Source organism: Trametes versicolor, assembly GCF_000271585.1.
Source record: "Trametes versicolor FP-101664 SS1 unplaced genomic scaffold TRAVEscaffold_5, whole genome shotgun sequence".
In the NCBI taxonomy this organism is placed as follows: domain Eukaryota; kingdom Fungi; phylum Basidiomycota; class Agaricomycetes; order Polyporales; family Polyporaceae; genus Trametes; species Trametes versicolor.
In genome coordinates this window covers 709,557-725,622 of record NW_007360325.1, presented here as the reverse complement: position 1 = coordinate 725,622, position 16,066 = coordinate 709,557, and the positions used below count along the sequence as shown (strand labels likewise).

At 56.6% G+C, this 16,066-nt stretch overlaps 5 protein-coding genes and 1 non-coding gene across 6 annotated transcripts; 3 read left to right on the top strand and 3 right to left on the bottom strand.

Annotated features, from left to right (window-relative positions):
- Window positions 1–27: 27 nt before the first annotated feature.
- TRAVEDRAFT_46572 (uncharacterized protein) lies at window positions 28–2,225 on the bottom strand (the record flags this gene model as incomplete). The annotated part of the gene is made up of 3 exons (XM_008039166.1): window positions 28–981; window positions 1,032–1,892; window positions 1,959–2,225. The coding sequence occupies 3 exons, from the start codon at window positions 2,223–2,225 to the stop codon at window positions 28–30; spliced, it is 2,082 nt and encodes a 693-aa protein (XP_008037357.1).
- A 475-nt stretch (window positions 2,226–2,700) lies between these two features.
- TRAVEDRAFT_46571 (MFS general substrate transporter) lies at window positions 2,701–5,415 on the bottom strand (the record flags this gene model as incomplete). The annotated part of the gene is made up of 13 exons (XM_008039165.1): window positions 2,701–2,863; window positions 2,926–2,968; window positions 3,028–3,079; window positions 3,135–3,287; window positions 3,345–3,487; window positions 3,548–4,307; window positions 4,369–4,593; window positions 4,644–4,780; window positions 4,834–4,911; window positions 4,962–5,016; window positions 5,065–5,081; window positions 5,131–5,187; window positions 5,232–5,415. The coding sequence occupies 13 exons, from the start codon at window positions 5,413–5,415 to the stop codon at window positions 2,701–2,703; spliced, it is 2,067 nt and encodes a 688-aa protein (XP_008037356.1).
- Window positions 5,416–5,995: 580 nt separating this feature from the next.
- TRAVEDRAFT_71397 (uncharacterized protein) lies at window positions 5,996–7,861 on the top strand (the record flags this gene model as incomplete). Its single annotated transcript, XM_008039507.1, has 2 exons — window positions 5,996–6,274; window positions 6,325–7,861. The coding sequence occupies 2 exons, from the start codon at window positions 5,996–5,998 to the stop codon at window positions 7,816–7,818; spliced, it is 1,773 nt and encodes a 590-aa protein (XP_008037698.1). The 3' UTR covers window positions 7,819–7,861.
- A 204-nt stretch (window positions 7,862–8,065) lies between these two features.
- Window positions 8,066–9,871, top strand: TRAVEDRAFT_46569 (uncharacterized protein; the record flags this gene model as incomplete). The annotated part of the gene is made up of 2 exons (XM_008039164.1): window positions 8,066–8,302; window positions 8,354–9,871. 2 exons carry the CDS (start codon window positions 8,066–8,068, stop codon window positions 9,869–9,871), a joined length of 1,755 nt encoding a protein of 584 aa, XP_008037355.1.
- Window positions 9,872–10,317: 446 nt separating this feature from the next.
- Window positions 10,318–10,407, bottom strand: TRAVEDRAFT_t66. Its single transcript has one exon. It is a non-coding gene; the product is annotated as a tRNA-Leu (tRNA).
- Window positions 10,408–10,620: 213 nt separating this feature from the next.
- On the top strand, window positions 10,621–11,388 carry TRAVEDRAFT_166569 (uncharacterized protein; the record flags this gene model as incomplete). The annotated part of the gene is made up of 6 exons (XM_008039506.1): window positions 10,621–10,715; window positions 10,774–10,874; window positions 10,930–10,969; window positions 11,026–11,036; window positions 11,090–11,120; window positions 11,178–11,388. Coding segments are annotated over 6 exons (348 nt in total), but the record flags the coding sequence as incomplete, so codon positions are not given.
- Window positions 11,389–16,066: the final 4,678 nt, after the last annotated feature.

The window sequence follows — 16,066 nt, the reverse complement described above, 5'->3', positions numbered from 1 at the left end:
TCCCCCCGAGTTCTCAGAGACCTCTGTTCACTCGTCCGGCTCCGCGACCAGCCCGAGCTGCAGATCTGAGATGTGCTGCAGTGCATTGTCATGAGCCGCTCGCCTAGTCCGCAGCCTCCACCGGCGCTCCTGTTTGCGGATGGCCACAAACTTCGGAAATAGTTTTGTAAACTTCTTCCAGCGGGTGCGGTACTTGCGCGCCCGGGACCACCACTCCTCCTCCTCCGAGTCGTCTTCGTCATTTTCGTCCGGTTCGACTGACTTCAGAGGCTCGAAAAATACCGGGACGTTGGAGAACTTGCATAGCGTGTTTGACAGGAAGGCAGCCACGGCGTAGGGGTCGTCGATTGGAGAGAGCCCCGCGCATATGTAAAATGGGCTGTATACGTAGCCCTTTGGCGGTAGCACATCGGACATGGGTGGCGTGGTCCACTCGTTCGGCGGAATGGAGGATGCGTCCGCGTCGAATTCGACTCCTAGGAAGTCGAGGAAAGGGCAGATGGCGATGAATCGAGCCAGTCCGGTGAGTGTTACGCGTGGTCTTCGCCATCCAGGCGGCATCGCATGATCCTCCTCTTCATCCTCTCCGTCGGCCTCTTCGTCGTCGTCTTCGTCATCCTCGTCCTCGTCCTTGTCCTCGTCTTCTTCGTCGCTCTCTTCTTCGTCCTCGTCATCATCGCCCTCTTCTTTGTTGCCTTCTTCTTCGTCCGCGTCCGCGTCCTCGTCTTCTACCTCCATCGCAGCATCTTGTCCTATTATAATAGTGGGCGTCGCAGAAATATTGCGATTGCCCGGAGAGTCCTCGACAGGAGCGTCCCCCTCACGCATGCCCCAGGGGTGTTCAGTCCCCAACATCAGATGCTTAAGCTTGACCCACTTCAAGCCGATCTTCCGTAGCAGCGCGTCGTCCAGATCGAATGGGCAGTGAACGTCGAGCCTAAGCTCACGGATCAAGGGCAAGCCCCAGAGCGGTGCGAGCGTCTTCGCACATATCGGGGAAGGGCGATGTCTATACGCCCGTCGCTGCGAACCACATTGTTGACGTCAATGTAGAGGATTTGTAGGCTGTTGCAAGAGGGGTGCGCGGCGATAGCAGAGAGAAGGGACGGGATTTCACACCGGGAGACATCGACGGTCACCATGACCCAGAGCGAGACGATGTAGGGGGAGGTGATGAACGCCAGGAACCGGACGAGCAGCTCCAGAGTCGGCGTAGTGAACTTCAGGTCCCGCAGCGCGGGAAACGGGAGTGGGGTCGTATGTAGGAGGGGGTTGAAGTCGCTGTCTGGCAGGAACGTGTGGTCGGTACTGAACTCGAGAGTCGTAAGACTGGGTAGAGAAGCGAGGTGGGCAAATGCAGCTGGGGTGAGCGGGAAGCGATCCGAGCGTAGCCGGACACTGGTGAGGTGGTTCAACCCACATATCACGGACGACACTGCCGCCGCAATGACACAGCTCGACGGGTCTATGAACAGGTCTAGATTTCGGAGCCCAGGTGCAAGGCGTTCGACCTTGGAAAGCATGCACGCGATGTCGTCCTCCCAGTCGACTTTGTCCAGGAACCCTGGCCGATCAGGGTTAGGAGAGCAGCGTCCACGCGCGCGGGCTGCGAGATCCAAGGTAAGTAGCCGCGGGCCAAATAGGACGTGGATGGACCGAAGGAGCCTGTGGGAGTAGATCGAATCGAACGTGTGATGCTCGACGACCCGTATATTGGGGAGTAGCGGTCGGGACTGCAAGATGCTCGCCAAAGCCTCGTACACGGATGGTGAGGCTTTGCACCGTACCGTTTTCTCGGGGAGGTGGCACAAAGAATTCTTGATGGCTTGAACGCGCTGAGCATTGGCGAGGAAGCGGGTAAGATCCAACTGCCGCACCGGTTCCCGGAAATGCTAGAAACAACGTAGAGTAGCTCAGCAGGCGCGGCAAGAACGGGGGATGGTCGAGATCAAGCTTACAACTTGTGGACGGTCGTCGTTGATCACTTGTATCTGGTAGCAAGTGCTCGGGAGGGAGTAAAAGAGAACGTATATATCGGGGATGGAATGCCATAGGACATTGAGAGAGGGGTCATGAAACAGCTTACACGTCCTTGCAAGGGCAGCGAGTGTGCCGCAACCGATTCGTAGATCTATATAGTGGATGTTTTTGCCGGGTTCGATAAGCTGGCGGCATATGTCCTCCCTGACGCTCAGGGGCAAGCGCTGGAGAGCAGTTTGAGACATCTTCGAGCCGCAGCTTGACCGACGTCGCGGGGGAGGAAGGCAAGAGAGAAACGTGCCACTGGCAGACGCGGCGTATAATATAAGGCACCTCAGCTGGCAAAGGACAAAGAATCATGTGATCGCGTCCCGTAGGCTAACGCTCCGCGGCGTACGAGAGACGCTATCTGCTCTCATTAATCCACAACGTCGGCGATCTAACCTTTAAAATACGACGTGCCTTGTTTATGCCAAGATGAAGGAATATGTGGTCTCCAACATAAGGCCCCATGGGCGACGACAAAGCAGCTCGAGCAGGTGTGGTGGGACTTGCTGAAATGCGCAGATGAACATTTGGTTGTCGTCGTTGCGCACTCGGGGTACTGATAAGTCGAGTATATCGCACAAGATCTAGCTGCTATCTCTAGCACAGGAATGCTCCGTAAGCCGAAACTGTTCTACATTTTACACGCACACACCGATGAAGCATACACACGTATCAGTGCGCCAATATCCGTTGCCCGCCCCGGGCACCCTCGCGCTCCTTCAACATGATCACGCACAGGCCTCCCAAGATGAAGATGCCGATGCTCGCGTAGACGGGGAAGGAGTGGTCGATCGTGAGCAGCGTCCCGCCGAGCATAGGAGCGATCATTCCACCTCTGGTACGAGGTGGCGCCGTCAGTAAAATTCAACCGGCCAGGCGAGAGGCCGGGCGACTCACATTCGGGAGAGCGCCGAGGCGATCCCACAGGCCGTCCCACGCACTACGCACGTAACATGTTAGAACCTCTGGACGACGGCGACGGCAGACGAGAACACGTACCTTTGGTCCCGAATATCTCGGGAGTCCACCCATACAATACGGCCCACATTGCCTATCAGCTTCGTCAGTACGATAGGTCTGTACGCTCGCCTAGAGGGTATGCTTACCGTTGCGCTCAAGCTGATACCGACAGTGCTCGCGCGCACAGCCCACGGGTGCTCGACCACAATGAACACCCAACAGAAGAACGCAGTCACGAAGGTGCTCCCCGCGAGCGACCACCGCCGACCAAGCCGCGAGTCTATCAACCACGCGCCGAGCTACAAGGACGCCTCAGATCGTGGAGCTCGGACTTGAAACATGAGAAAGTGACTGACAATCGCACCGGGACATCCGCCCAGCGAGTATATGACAACGTCCCACAGGCTGTCTTCCAGCGTTTTCGGCGCACCATCGGTGTCGGTCGAGGTCGAACGTGTCTCGAGCAGCTTCGGGAGGAACACGTTGAACATCGTGTACGCTAGGCCCATCATCAGCACCTGCCATCTCACCGACACCGCGTACAAAGATCCAAACTTACCTAACGACATCGCCCACCACGCCGCCCAGACCAACAGCGTCGTTCGTATCCACTCCGGGGAGAGCACCATCGCGATGCGGTCGATCCACGCCAGCAGCGGGCGCCGCACCCACCGCGGCAGCGCCTTGCATATGCCCCCGGATTTGCTCTCGACGTACGAAGAGGCAGTCGACAAACGCCTGCTCATGCGCCGACTGCCCTGAGTCAAGCTCGAAAGCGGACGAGGGCGCGGCGGGGGGAGTTCGCTGCCCTGTGCGGACAGTTCGGGAGCAGATGGCACGCGCGGGAGGAGCTGCGCCGTGCTAGAGGGCGTGAGGGGAGGTGGACCGGACGAGGATAGGTGGCTCGGGTCGAAGCTCGCCGCGGAGAGTCTGCGAGCAGTGGGAGGCGGCAGGGGAGTGCCGAAGCTGTGCGCGTCGAGCGCGACGTCGGGCTCGGACATCGTGTTGTAGTGTGACGTCGCTGCGGCAGGGTCGCGGAGGGCGTCTTCGCTGCGTTCGACGGTATGGCTGATGAGGGTCGCCGTCGTAGAACTGTCGTCTGATTTTGGCGCGTCGTTAGCAAGTCCTGCGGTAGTCGCGGTGGGAGGCAGCTCGACATCTTCGATATCTTCGAGGCCGAGGTCCAGCTCCTCTCCGTTGAAGCGAGAAATCAGCTGGAGCGATTCCATCGCCTCTTCTGGACGCCCCGCATGCACGAGGAACCGGGGAGATTCGTGTAATCTGAAAAAGACTATGCGGGCGATGAACATCGACAGCGTCTGCGAAAACCTTCTGTAAGCTACGACACGCCTGTTGTGACATATCGCGGTGTATACGCACGATCAGCCCCAAGGCAATTAGGAGGTACTTCCAGCCCATATTTTGAGATTCTACGTCGCATGGTGCGGGAGCCGGAGGACACGAATTCTTCGGGATGACGAGCAGAGCGATGACCGCAGACAGTACGGCGCCGAATGAAAAGAATACAGACAGTGCAGTGACGAGATACTGCTTGCCGTTCGGCATATGCTCGAGCAGGAGCGTGCCGTCGGTTGGCATGGAACCCTGCGCAAGCGGTAAGCCCCGAGAACGACAAAGAAAGCAGAAGTGCATACTCCAACAGAGCTTCCCAGCAAGAACAAGGCGACGCAAAGCCACGCAAACGTGCCTGCAAACGAGGAGAATATACCAAATACCGCCGTCAAAAACAGCGTCGCGTTGAATGCAGTGGTGCGACCCATGAGGTCGGAGCCTGCGTAGACATGCTGTCAGGCTAACGTACAGCGGGTTTTCGGGTGTACTCACATGTTCCCCAGCCTACTGCACCGAACATCATGCCGGCAAACATAGACGAGGACAGCGTGCCAACGTAAGTGTCACGTACTGGACCCGAACGTTAGACGAAATTTCGTTTGCGTGCCGTTTTCACTCACTAGCAAAGTGCTGCTGTACTCTTGGAAGGATGATGGCCATTGCTTGTATCCACATCTGCGTGATAGGTCAAATATACCGTTCTGTGGAGCTTTGCCTACATACATTGTCGGCCATCCACCCTAAAAATAGATAAGCATCGCAGATGATACTGGGAGCATGATCACTCACCGAAGCCGCATAGACATAGGAGCGTCCACTGGTAGCTCCCTGACCGGCGGATGCCCTCTCGTTACAACATGAATATGGGGTCAGAGGCGAGAACGACTCACCCATGCCGATACGGTCAATCGTCCGATCCAGGGGTGTCCTCCCATCGAGATCATCCGCGGACCCAAAGGCCGCCTCGATGTCACCGTCCTCGCTGTCCTCATCGTAGGAGTCGGGGACTGAAACGTAGCTCATGCGGGAAGAGGTAGACCAGAGGCCTGAGACACGAGGATTGACCGACGACATATTGATCCATGGACCGCTGCTGAGTCAATATCGGGCAACGAGCAGAAAAGAAGTCGGTTCTCCGTAAGCAATGTTAGGGCGCCGCGCTGCAGAGGCTCGAAGGGGATGTCACGGCCGGTGTGGCAATGATGCGGGTTGGCTGTTCGTCCGCTTGGCGCAATCGCTCGTCGGTCGTGGGGATGATGACGGTCCAAAGGAGGAGAAAGAGACGTCTTCGAAGGTCGGTCGTGGGTGAAGCGACCTGAAGCGACGGGCTCGCAGCCGTAGATGCTCGCGCAGGCGCTGCAGGTCGGCTTCGCGCCGATCATGTGATCACATGGGCCAGGAGTACCGTAGTGGCGCGACTCGAGTTTCCAGGTTCCTGCAACTCATCTCTTTTCGGGACGAGAGGAGGAAGGATGAAAGATGTGTGCTGTGGATGTAGTGCACAAAATCACCACGAGAAAGAGAGCAAGTCGACCTCGAAGGACCGCCGGAACGGCGGGCGCTAATTCATGCACACCGCGTTGTCGACCGGCCTCCCTCGACATTTCGTGTTTCTGTTTCTGCTTCCACCTTCTCTCTCTGTGTACCTATCAACATGTCTGCTCTGCAGAAACTGCCTCAAGAGGCTCTGATCATAATATGCGACTTCCTGCTACCTCCTGATCGTGCGGAGGACTACGGCTATACATACACAGGCCTGGCGACCCTTCTCGCGCTGGCATCTACGTCTCGCCTCTTTCACGAGCACGCATTCAACACCGTATGGAACACCCTGCCAGGCTACAGCCTGCTCGTCTACACGCTTCCGAGGGATGCATGGACGGCGAAGGTCACACGGCTCGACCGCGCATGGTCGGGCCCCATCACGGAACTGGTACGCCATCTCCTGGATGCATTCAGCACACACCCACAAATCTCCTGCAGTCTATCGTTCGTCCTCTCGTGGAAGCCGACCTCACCCGTCTCAAGCACTATGCCTGGCGTGTGAGGCATATAATGCGGTCGATGGACTGTCCCTACTTCCCAAAACGAGCGCGGAACCACCAAGCTCTTCCTTGCGTCCTCAAAGCCTTGGGCGATGTGTTCAGACAGATGCCGGGGGGTACAATGTTGCTCAATCTGCTCACACTTCGCTTGGAATCACTTGACAAGATCGACACAGCAGAGCAGGAGGTCTTCTACCGCTCCGTCGACGTGCTCTATGGTCCGAAGCTGCGTGACTTCCTGGGTACCACCAATCGCGCACCACGAGACGCTTACGAAGCTTCCCTCGACAAGTTGGCTGAGATATCCCCGGGATTAGTCTCTTTCAACATCTTCACGCCCTGGTACACCCGCCACACACTATCCGCCTGCCGCACAATATGCAGCCTCAACCGTCTAGAAGACGTGCGCACCGGAAGCATGCCCATTAGCCCCGAAGCCTTTCTACACCTCGCCCAGCTGGCCTCATTACAGTCATTGGTCTGCCAGATAGCACTTGAAAACGAGGAACAATTCTTGGCCATATTCGAGAACGCGGAGGAGAAGGGCTACTTTCCGCGCCTGCGCGAGCTATCCCTCTCACACCAGTCCAGCTTCGTACTTCCCACCGTCATGCTTCAGGCCGTGTCCTCTTCCCATCTGAACTCTATTAGCGTCACGGTGCACGAGGGTCGCGTCTCTTCGCAGGCAGTCAAGGATATCTTCACCCATATAGCGAGCCGCAAAGGAAAATCGCGCCTGCGTTCGGTGGAGGTCGAAGTCATCATACATGGGCCCGACGACCCCGTCACGTTCGACACGATAGAGCCGCTCCTCGCCCTCTCCAAGCTGACCTCGGTCATCGTGAAGGGTTTCCACCGCTACGCCATCGACGACCTCGCGCTGCTCGCGATGGCCGCCTCCTGGCCCCGCATACGTCGGCTTGAGCTCGGGCCCGAAACGCTCGCCGACGCCCCCAAGGCGCTCGCGACGCTCACAGGGCTCGTCGCGTTCGCGCAGAACTGCCCGGACCTGCGCTCGCTCGGGCTCGGGCTCAACACGGACACACGACGGATCTCGGAGATCTTCCACACGTTCCGCCCAGGGCTCGGGATGGAGCAGCGCCGGCTAATCATGCTCAAGGTCGGGCGGTCCCCCATCGAGGACCCCGTCGCGGTCGCCGCCTTCCTGTCGGACCTGTTCCCGAAGCTGTGCAACATCGAGAACGACTTCGCGTTCGAGGAGGACGCTTGGGAAGACTTCGAGGGGACCGAGGATGAGCGCGAACGCATACTCGCGGACGCGGTGCACCGGAGCCGCTGGGGGGAGGTGGACTGGGAGTACTTGCCGCGGTTCGTGCAGATACGAAAACAGGAGCGGAAGTGGGCCAAGAAGGTGGGGCTGAAGCCATTGCCTCCGTTGAACATTGTGAAGCCCTTTGTCCGCTCTAGTTAAGCTAATCATAATGACAGCGCACTAACATGTAACACACAGTCCCTATCGCATGCCGCATGAAGGGATCCGGTATGTCCGTCAGCGAGTTTCGGTGGCTCAGAGGTGCCAGCGCTAAAGAACGTGCAGGCCTGCACTGCAAACACGAGACCTTTATTCTGGCTCTCCATCACGGTACCACCACTCGCTGTATCTGCACCTCTTCATCGGAATGTCTGCCTTACACAGACTGCCTCGAGATGCGCTAGAAATGATTTGTGAATTCCTGCTGCAGCATAAACTCGTGTCGGCTCACAAAGGGATCCAAGGGTTCGCCACCCTCCTCGCGCTAGCAACGACATCCCGATTCTTTCACGAGCATGCGCTCAACGCCATATGGCACACTCTACCCGGATACAGCATGCTCCTCTATACACTCCCCAGAGATGCTTGGATTGCAGAAGTTAAATCACTCAAGCAGCCGGATGTAACCCCCATCACAGAACTTGTACGCCACTCACGCCTGTATTCACCACCTACCTAACCCTTTGTGTCGCAGTCAATCATTCGACCACTTGTATCAGCCGACTTCATCCGCCTCAAGCACTATGCCTGGCGCGTTAAACGTCTCATGCGGCCGATGGACATCGACTACATCCCGAAGCGAGCACAAAATCACCAGCCTCGGCCCTCCGTCCTCAAAGCGTTGGCAGACGCGTTCCGGGAAATGCCCGGAGAGATCATGTTGCCTAACCTTTCCACCCTCTGCTTGGAACCCCCCGACAACGGCGATACGGCCGGGCAAGAGATGTTCCTCTGCTCCGCTGACGTCCTCTACGGCCCCAAGCTGTTGGACTTCTTGATCGCTACCGACCGTGCCCCACAAGATGCCTGCGATGTTACTCTGGTGAAATTGGCGGAGGCCTGCCCGGGACTGCTATCCATCAATATTGAACAAACGATCTGGCATTTCCCCCTCGCGGTGTCTGTTTCGCGCATGCTGTGCAGCTTCAATTCCCTCGAGGACGTGCATACCGGAAGCATCCCTATCAGCCCCGAGGCCTTTTTCCACCTCGCCAAGCTTGCCTCCTTACAGGTCCTCGAATGCCGGATGCAGCTCAACAGTGAAGATCAATTCCTAGCCATTTTCGAGCACGCGGAGGACAAGGGCTACTTTCCAACGCTACGCGATATCATTCTTGTGCACCCGTCCAGCCTCGCGCTTCCCACCGTTATGCTCCAGGCAGTCTCCTCTCCCTCCCTGGCCTGCGTCACCGTCGAGGTAGATGAGGGCCTGATCCGCGCGCAAGAAGTCAAGGACATCTTCACTACCATAGCAAGCCGAACAGGGCATTCACACATACGGGAGGTGAAGGTCGGCGTCCCTATGGAGTTTCAAAAGCCAGGCGACGTTTTCACGTTCAACGCGATCGAGCCGCTCCTTGCGCTTCCCGAGCTCACATCGGTGACTGTGGGCGGCTTCGAGCATTATGCTATCGACGATTACGCGCTGCTCGCCATAGCCACCGCCTGGCCGCACCTCCGCCAGCTCTCCCTTGTGCCCCATAAACTCAAAGACCCGCCAAAGCCGCTCTCCACGCTTGCCGGACTCGTCGCGTTCGCGCAGAACTGCCCGAAGCTGTGTTCGCTCGGACTCGCGCTCGACACGAACCCGCACCACCTCCCGACATACTTCACCGACATGCGCCCGGGGCTCGGGATGCGACAGCGGAAGCTGGTCAAGCTCGAGGTCGGGCGGTCGCCCATCGAGGATCCCCTCGCGATCGCGGCGTTCCTGTCGGACCTGTTCCCGAAGCTGCGTGAGATCACGCATGGCTTCTCGCCTCTGGAAGACCTGCTCTACTTTCAGGGACCCGGAGACGAAGACGAACGGCAGCAGATACGAGCCGACGCTGTGCATGCAGATCGCTGGGCGGAGGTGGAATGGGCGTACCTGCCGCGCTTTGTGCAGATACGGAAGCAGGAGCGCAAGTGGGGGAGAAAGGTGGGGCGGAGGCCTAAGCATCCGCTGAAGGTCACGCGTGCCGCCGGTAGGCTTCGAATGGACTACTTGTAACTATTAAATTTTCGTTGCTTGTTTCCGTAATTTCCTCGACCACACCTCCATGTACGATATCGATATGGCCTGCTCTACATCATTCCTGGAATTCTTTGGATGGCAACCAAACCATAGACAAGTGAGCTATTCCTTCCGGCGGATCCACAACAGCTGAATATCACTCCGACTAGAAGTCTCCGTGCGTACGCATCTATACACCGGTGTCTAGGTAGAACAGCATCACGGCGCCCTCTTGTACCGGGCTGGTCTAGTATGTAGTCCAAATGTACGGCGGCCAATCCCATCTTTCCTCTACTGGATCACGTACATATCCACATATATCGGGTTTTAGGTGAGCTCTCCGCTCGTTCCAACTTACCTCAAGCCCGACACTACTACAGCCTTAGACCAGGACATTCCGAGAAATGTGTGTTCCCTAGCGATCCAAAAAGTAGCAAAACGCATGACGACAGTGGGATTCGAACCCACGCCCTTTCGGACTAGATTAGACAATCGCCTGATTCTAGCGCCTTAGACCGCTCGGCCATATCGCCATGTCGTACATCGTTCCAAGCCGTTCACGATCCGAGCGCACGCACACAGGGGAAGATATTAATAGAACTGCGCCTATGACCTCACGGCATGTATTGATTGAAGCTGGCGGGCGCAGACCACGCCCCTTAGCCGCTGTATAAATACCTCCCCATCCCTCCCCATCCCTCCCATCCTCCTCCATCCCGCACCCCTTTACCCCCTCGCCCTCCCCAACACTCCCGTATTTTCCCCCGCGCCTCTCCTCACGAAATGGAAGCCCCCAAGCCCGCGATGACCACCGTGTCCCAGCCCCAGGCCGTCCAGATGAGTGCGTAACAGTTGTTCCTGACGAGGACGACGATTAACCGGGTATCTTGCTCTTGCAGCCGCCATGAACCCCCCCGCTCGCCAGAGCACCCAGCACTCGGAAGAGTGCCAGAACAAGCGCGGCCTCGCCGCCCGCCTGCGTGGTGGAGGAGCTGGGCGGGTAAGCTTTCAATACTCCTGTTGCCGTTGCCGGCTTCTCACCCCGTCGTCGTTAGGACTGCTTCTTGGGCCTGATCGAGTGCTTCCTCTGCTTCGGTACGTCTGCTGCGCTTCGGTCCGAGACAATTCCACTGACGTTCGTATTTCTACAGAGTGCTGCAAAGTGAGTCTACTCGCGGCCCGATGCCTGCCTACCGCCTTAACACCGCCTTCCAGGACTGCTGCGAGTGCTGCGCGGACATCATCTGTACGTCCTTCTCGGTGATAGTCTTGCGATGCGGGATGCTAACATACTGTTGCGCAGGCTGCCCGTGCGAGATGTGCTGCTAGATTATGGCGCACCATCAACATCGCTCCCCACGCACACGCTGTAGAGAATGCTATGACGTACCGGTCGTGCACAAGCTCCGGAGAGCGCGGCTCCTTTGGTTTATGCTCTATATTGTATGGACCACCTCTGGATGGAGTGTGTAGTCCTGGTATTGTACACCTGATGACATCGTTATCCATGCTTCAACACATGATTCGCCTGCAAGTGAAAATGCTTAACTTCTATGAGTGTACGCGCGGTAGGTACGTATTCCGCACCTGATGGTGGCCTCACTAGTGAACCCACGTGCCTGACAGAAGAGCCAGGCAGAGCAGAAATACCGGGGGCGGTGAACCGTAACGTTCGAGGCATATACGCCCGTATCTTCATCAACAGTCTCTCGCTGCGAGCGCATGCGAACGTTCCTCCTGTCCCAACATACAATCAATGATAATATCCAAGGAAGGCCAGGAATATGATATGAACCGATACGAACCTCGATATCCCCACGGCTGTTTCTGCAAACGACTTGGATACGTACGAATACAGCACGACATGCTATCATGATTGTTGGAAGCGCGAGGCGGCAGCCTATGACCATGTCCCGGCGTCGATGGAGGCCCGGGCCCCGATAGCCGCACATATAGCACCGTCAGATGAGGACCGCGCCCCGGTGAATACTACAACTGCGGTTCGATAAGCGGAGCGCCCCCGAAGCTCTGAGTGCGCGCCGAACAAGCTCGTACCTGTACTCGGGGACGCTCAAGACACGGTCCTGTAAAGCACCTCGGCACCTCGCTTTGAGTTCTTCATCGCAGCGGAAGTGAGGCGACTGCGGGATGGAAATAGCGACGGGAATAGCGCTATCCGTGCAATTGCTTGACGTGCGACAGCGACCTGTAGTTTCGCCGCAGAGCGGCGATGACATGCCATATGACGGGATCCCGAGTGCTTCCGGGGAGCTGTATGGAGGGGCCGATGATGTTGCGCAGCGCGCGTGTACTACTCGGGGCTTGCAGTAGCGCAGGCTGCGGGACTTTATAATGTGGCGTCATGGTAGGGAGCCATGACATAACTTCAAAAGGGATGCTTGGGTGAGGTCGTTCGAGTGCATTGGAACGATCGCTCTCTCGAGTGCAGGCTCCAACCAGCCGCTTGCTTCGAGGTAAGGGGCGAATTCAAGTAGCGTAGACATATTTATTCCGACATAACTAGACCAGCGCTTACTACATACAAAAACATCACGTGCACACTCTCCCAACCTTAATTCCCCTTACCTCTCAGCAGCGGCTGGCTTCAAACACGAACAAACAACGGGGCTCGGTGGTCGAGCGCCCGCATTCGACCCCATTTGGAGTGCCATCAACCGGGGGCGCTTCCGAATTCTCGTATTTCTCGTTCTCGCGTGCCATCGCGCATCGTCGCGCGTCGCGCACATCAACCGCGCAGTGGCCTCGCGCGTCGCGCAGCCATTCCGCTTGCATGATGTACTTGTAAAACACCCGCGCGCTGGTTTAAATACGAGTTAAAAGTGTATATGAAGTTCGCGCTAGAGCTGCGCCTCTTCAGACTGTCGAAACAGCCCCTCAGTGCTACGAGGCCTCTTATGCTTCTAACTAAGGATTGAGCTTTTTCGACGGGTTTCACGACCACAAAAATATCAAGAAAGCTATCTGTATGGGTATATAACCCATGGTGGCAAAGTATGGGGTGCGCGAACCGCAAATGTCGTGCGCGCCATCACCGACATCGTCTGTCTCAGTTACTCACGCGAATGCGCACTTGTTAAGGGATTACTTTGAGACTGCGCTTCAACGGCGTCGCACGGGGCCATTTATGTAGCTTATGCCAACTTTCTCAACGGCGACGCGACGGTTTGCAGCTGTCGCGAGATGGCATTTGGTGCACCATACATGCAGGGTGGATGAGTGTCAGCACTATTAATTGGTGCTGTGTGCAAAACCCTGCTCCATACAGGATTTGTCTCCGGCGTACAGTGCATGATAATGCTATCCATATCTTTGGCCAATCCTCTGCCATTCACGAAGTACGAGAATGCGACGCGCGACGATGCGCGATGGCACGCGAGAACGAGAAATACGAGAATTCGGAAGCGCCCCCGGTTGATGGCACTCCAAATGGGGTCGAATGCGGGCGCTCGACCACCGAGCCCCGTTGTTTGTTCGTGTTTGAAGCCAGCCGCTGCTGAGTAGTGCTGGCCAAGAATACGATTATAATGTATTATAATCTGAGAAGTAATCCTGTTACCAATTACTTACACCGTCGGGCGTAAGCATAATCACTTCCCCTATGAAGCATTACAGTACAATAGAATACGATTATAATACGTTATGATCCTCGTAAGTAATCATATGTAGTGGTACCGTCACGCACGCTCTGGGACGACATCAGCCCCTGGAAATGGAGCCAACTCTCAGCCTTATTGGCTGGCGTGGGTGTCGGATCTGGACCGGACTGCTGGTGTGGTCATTTTCGGAGACTTTCGGAGGCCCCAGGGCGATAGCAACCCCGGCGAGGCCGCTGCCAGCTGGTCTTCTCAACTTCCATCCTTGGTCACCGCCCAACTGAGCGCTGGCCAACTGCGTCGGCCATGGCCCACGCACCTCAGGCTTCCCACACGCCATCTGTCAGCGACCAGAAGGCGCGCGTACAAGCCGGCCTATCCGATCTCCAGCATCTCATCGATACACTCCCCCCCACTGTGCCAGAGGGAGCCGCTGATGGTCCGATTGCTCGCAACTTCAGCGACCTCGACATCAACCCCGAAGAGGGCCCATACTATACGCTCGACCGGGCGTGGGTCCGTACTTTCCAAGTCCCGGAGAGCGAGCAATCTCGTCTCATCTCTCGCGGCCAGTATGGGCTGCCCTTTCTCTACAAGAGCCTCTCTTCCTTTGCGGGTCTTCCTTCTATGGAAGCCCATAACGGCCTGCTTTTGCTGGCTGAGCGGATTGACTGGCTTAACAAGCTTGTTGTACAAGTGTGAGTACCATAATACGAGCCTACTCAGCGCACTGGTAACACCGTGTTCGATTTGCATAGGATTCTCAGCAGTCATAAGGTCATGGGTGTCGACCTCGTCGCCCAGCTGCATGCAGTGGCCTCTGTCCACGCAAGCGGCAGCCATACGGGAGGAAACGGTCGAGAGCAGGGGCCGGTGTCTGCGACGGTCTCGTCAAGCAAAGCCGGAGCCCGTACGTGCATTATCTACTTAGGACTCATGTCGGGGTCTCAAAGGCCGACTCACTCTTATCCCAGGTCCCAAGCAGCCACAGGCTGACAAGAGCGACGCTGTACAGCAGCATCCGGCGCCGACGAAGCGCAAGAAGAAGGTAAGCTTCGCATTTAACTATGAAATGAAGCATTGCTTCTCCGGCTTATGCACGCTATCAGGAGACAGACTCCGGGAACAAACCTTCTACCAAGCGACAGCGCAAGAAGGTGCGCACAAAGCATGTGCTACAAATGACATATACTAACAATGCAGTGGCGTCCGCATTGCTAGGTCACCAGCAACAGCGATTCCGAAGCCCAATCCGAGGGTGAGACTACCGACCCCGGGCCCGTGCACCACAAACGTGGCCGCCAGCCAAAAAAGAGCGAGTGGGCGTTTGCTCACTACGTGCCGACTCCGGTGATGAAGCCGGGGACCAGCGAGTCAATCTGGAAATGGACGTGCAATTTTTGCGAGTGCGTCCGCTTCCCCGTCTCTCCCATTTTCCAGCACGCTGATATGTTATTGCAAAGCACATTCCGTACCTCGCCACGTACGAAAGGCTGCAAGGACTACTCAAAGGAGAAGTTGCCTCGCCCGCCACCGAGCAACTTCATCTCTCACCTGAGCGCCTGCAAGCGTGTCCCACCGGAATCCACTTTCGAGGAATGGGAGGCCCGTAAGCAAGGCAAGCCCGGAACATCGAACGGGGACACCATCACGGTGCCGGGCGGCGTAACTGCAGAACGTATGGGCGGACGGGTGGGCCAGGTCGCGATGATGAAGGAGTTCCAGCACCGCGCTGTCGAGAACCCTGAGAAGGAGGTTACGAAGAAGGGCTTTCGGGAGCACTTCGTCAAGGGCGTCATCGAGGATGATCTCCCATATACCTTTGGGGAGCGGCGCGGCATGTCGCGCTGCTTCACGTACATACTCCCGAAGGGATACAAGGTCCCTGATCGAAAGGCTGTCCGGCGCGATCTTGACGTCCTGCACTATGAGATCAACCAGAAAATCAACGACAGGCTACAGGTTTGATATTTAATTTGGCAAGTTCATACATGATTGATACTAACTCAATGCTGTCTTTACGCAGATGAATCTGTCCATGATCGCCATCGGGAGTGATCTATGGACCAGCAAAAACTCCGTCATAGGTTTTGCCGGTCTTGTCGTATTCTTCATCGACGACACCTGGAGTCTCGTAGAGATTCCCCTTAATTTACTCACACTAGATGGCGATCATTCTGGTGCTCGTGCGGCGAAGCTCATTTACAACGACCTCAAAGCACGTCCAACTGTGCTTGAGAAGCTTGGTGAGTAGTCACCATGCATGTATTCTCCACTCATACGCTTACTGATTGCTTTGTTGACAACGTAAACAGCCGCAAGCTCAGCAGACAATGCAAAGAGTAACGGCACCATGAACCGGTCCCTAACGCGACGCATCGCCCGTAAGACAGATGTCTTCCTGATCGCTGAAGACATACAGATTGGCTGTGCAGGGCACGTAATAAACCTGGTATCACAGTACGTTCACAAGTGATTTCCATTCTGAACGCCTACCGATCGAGCTAACACTATCTTGGCTTCTCTTCGACTTTGACAGAAGCTTCATGTGCGGCCTCGGACTCGCACCCAATCCAGA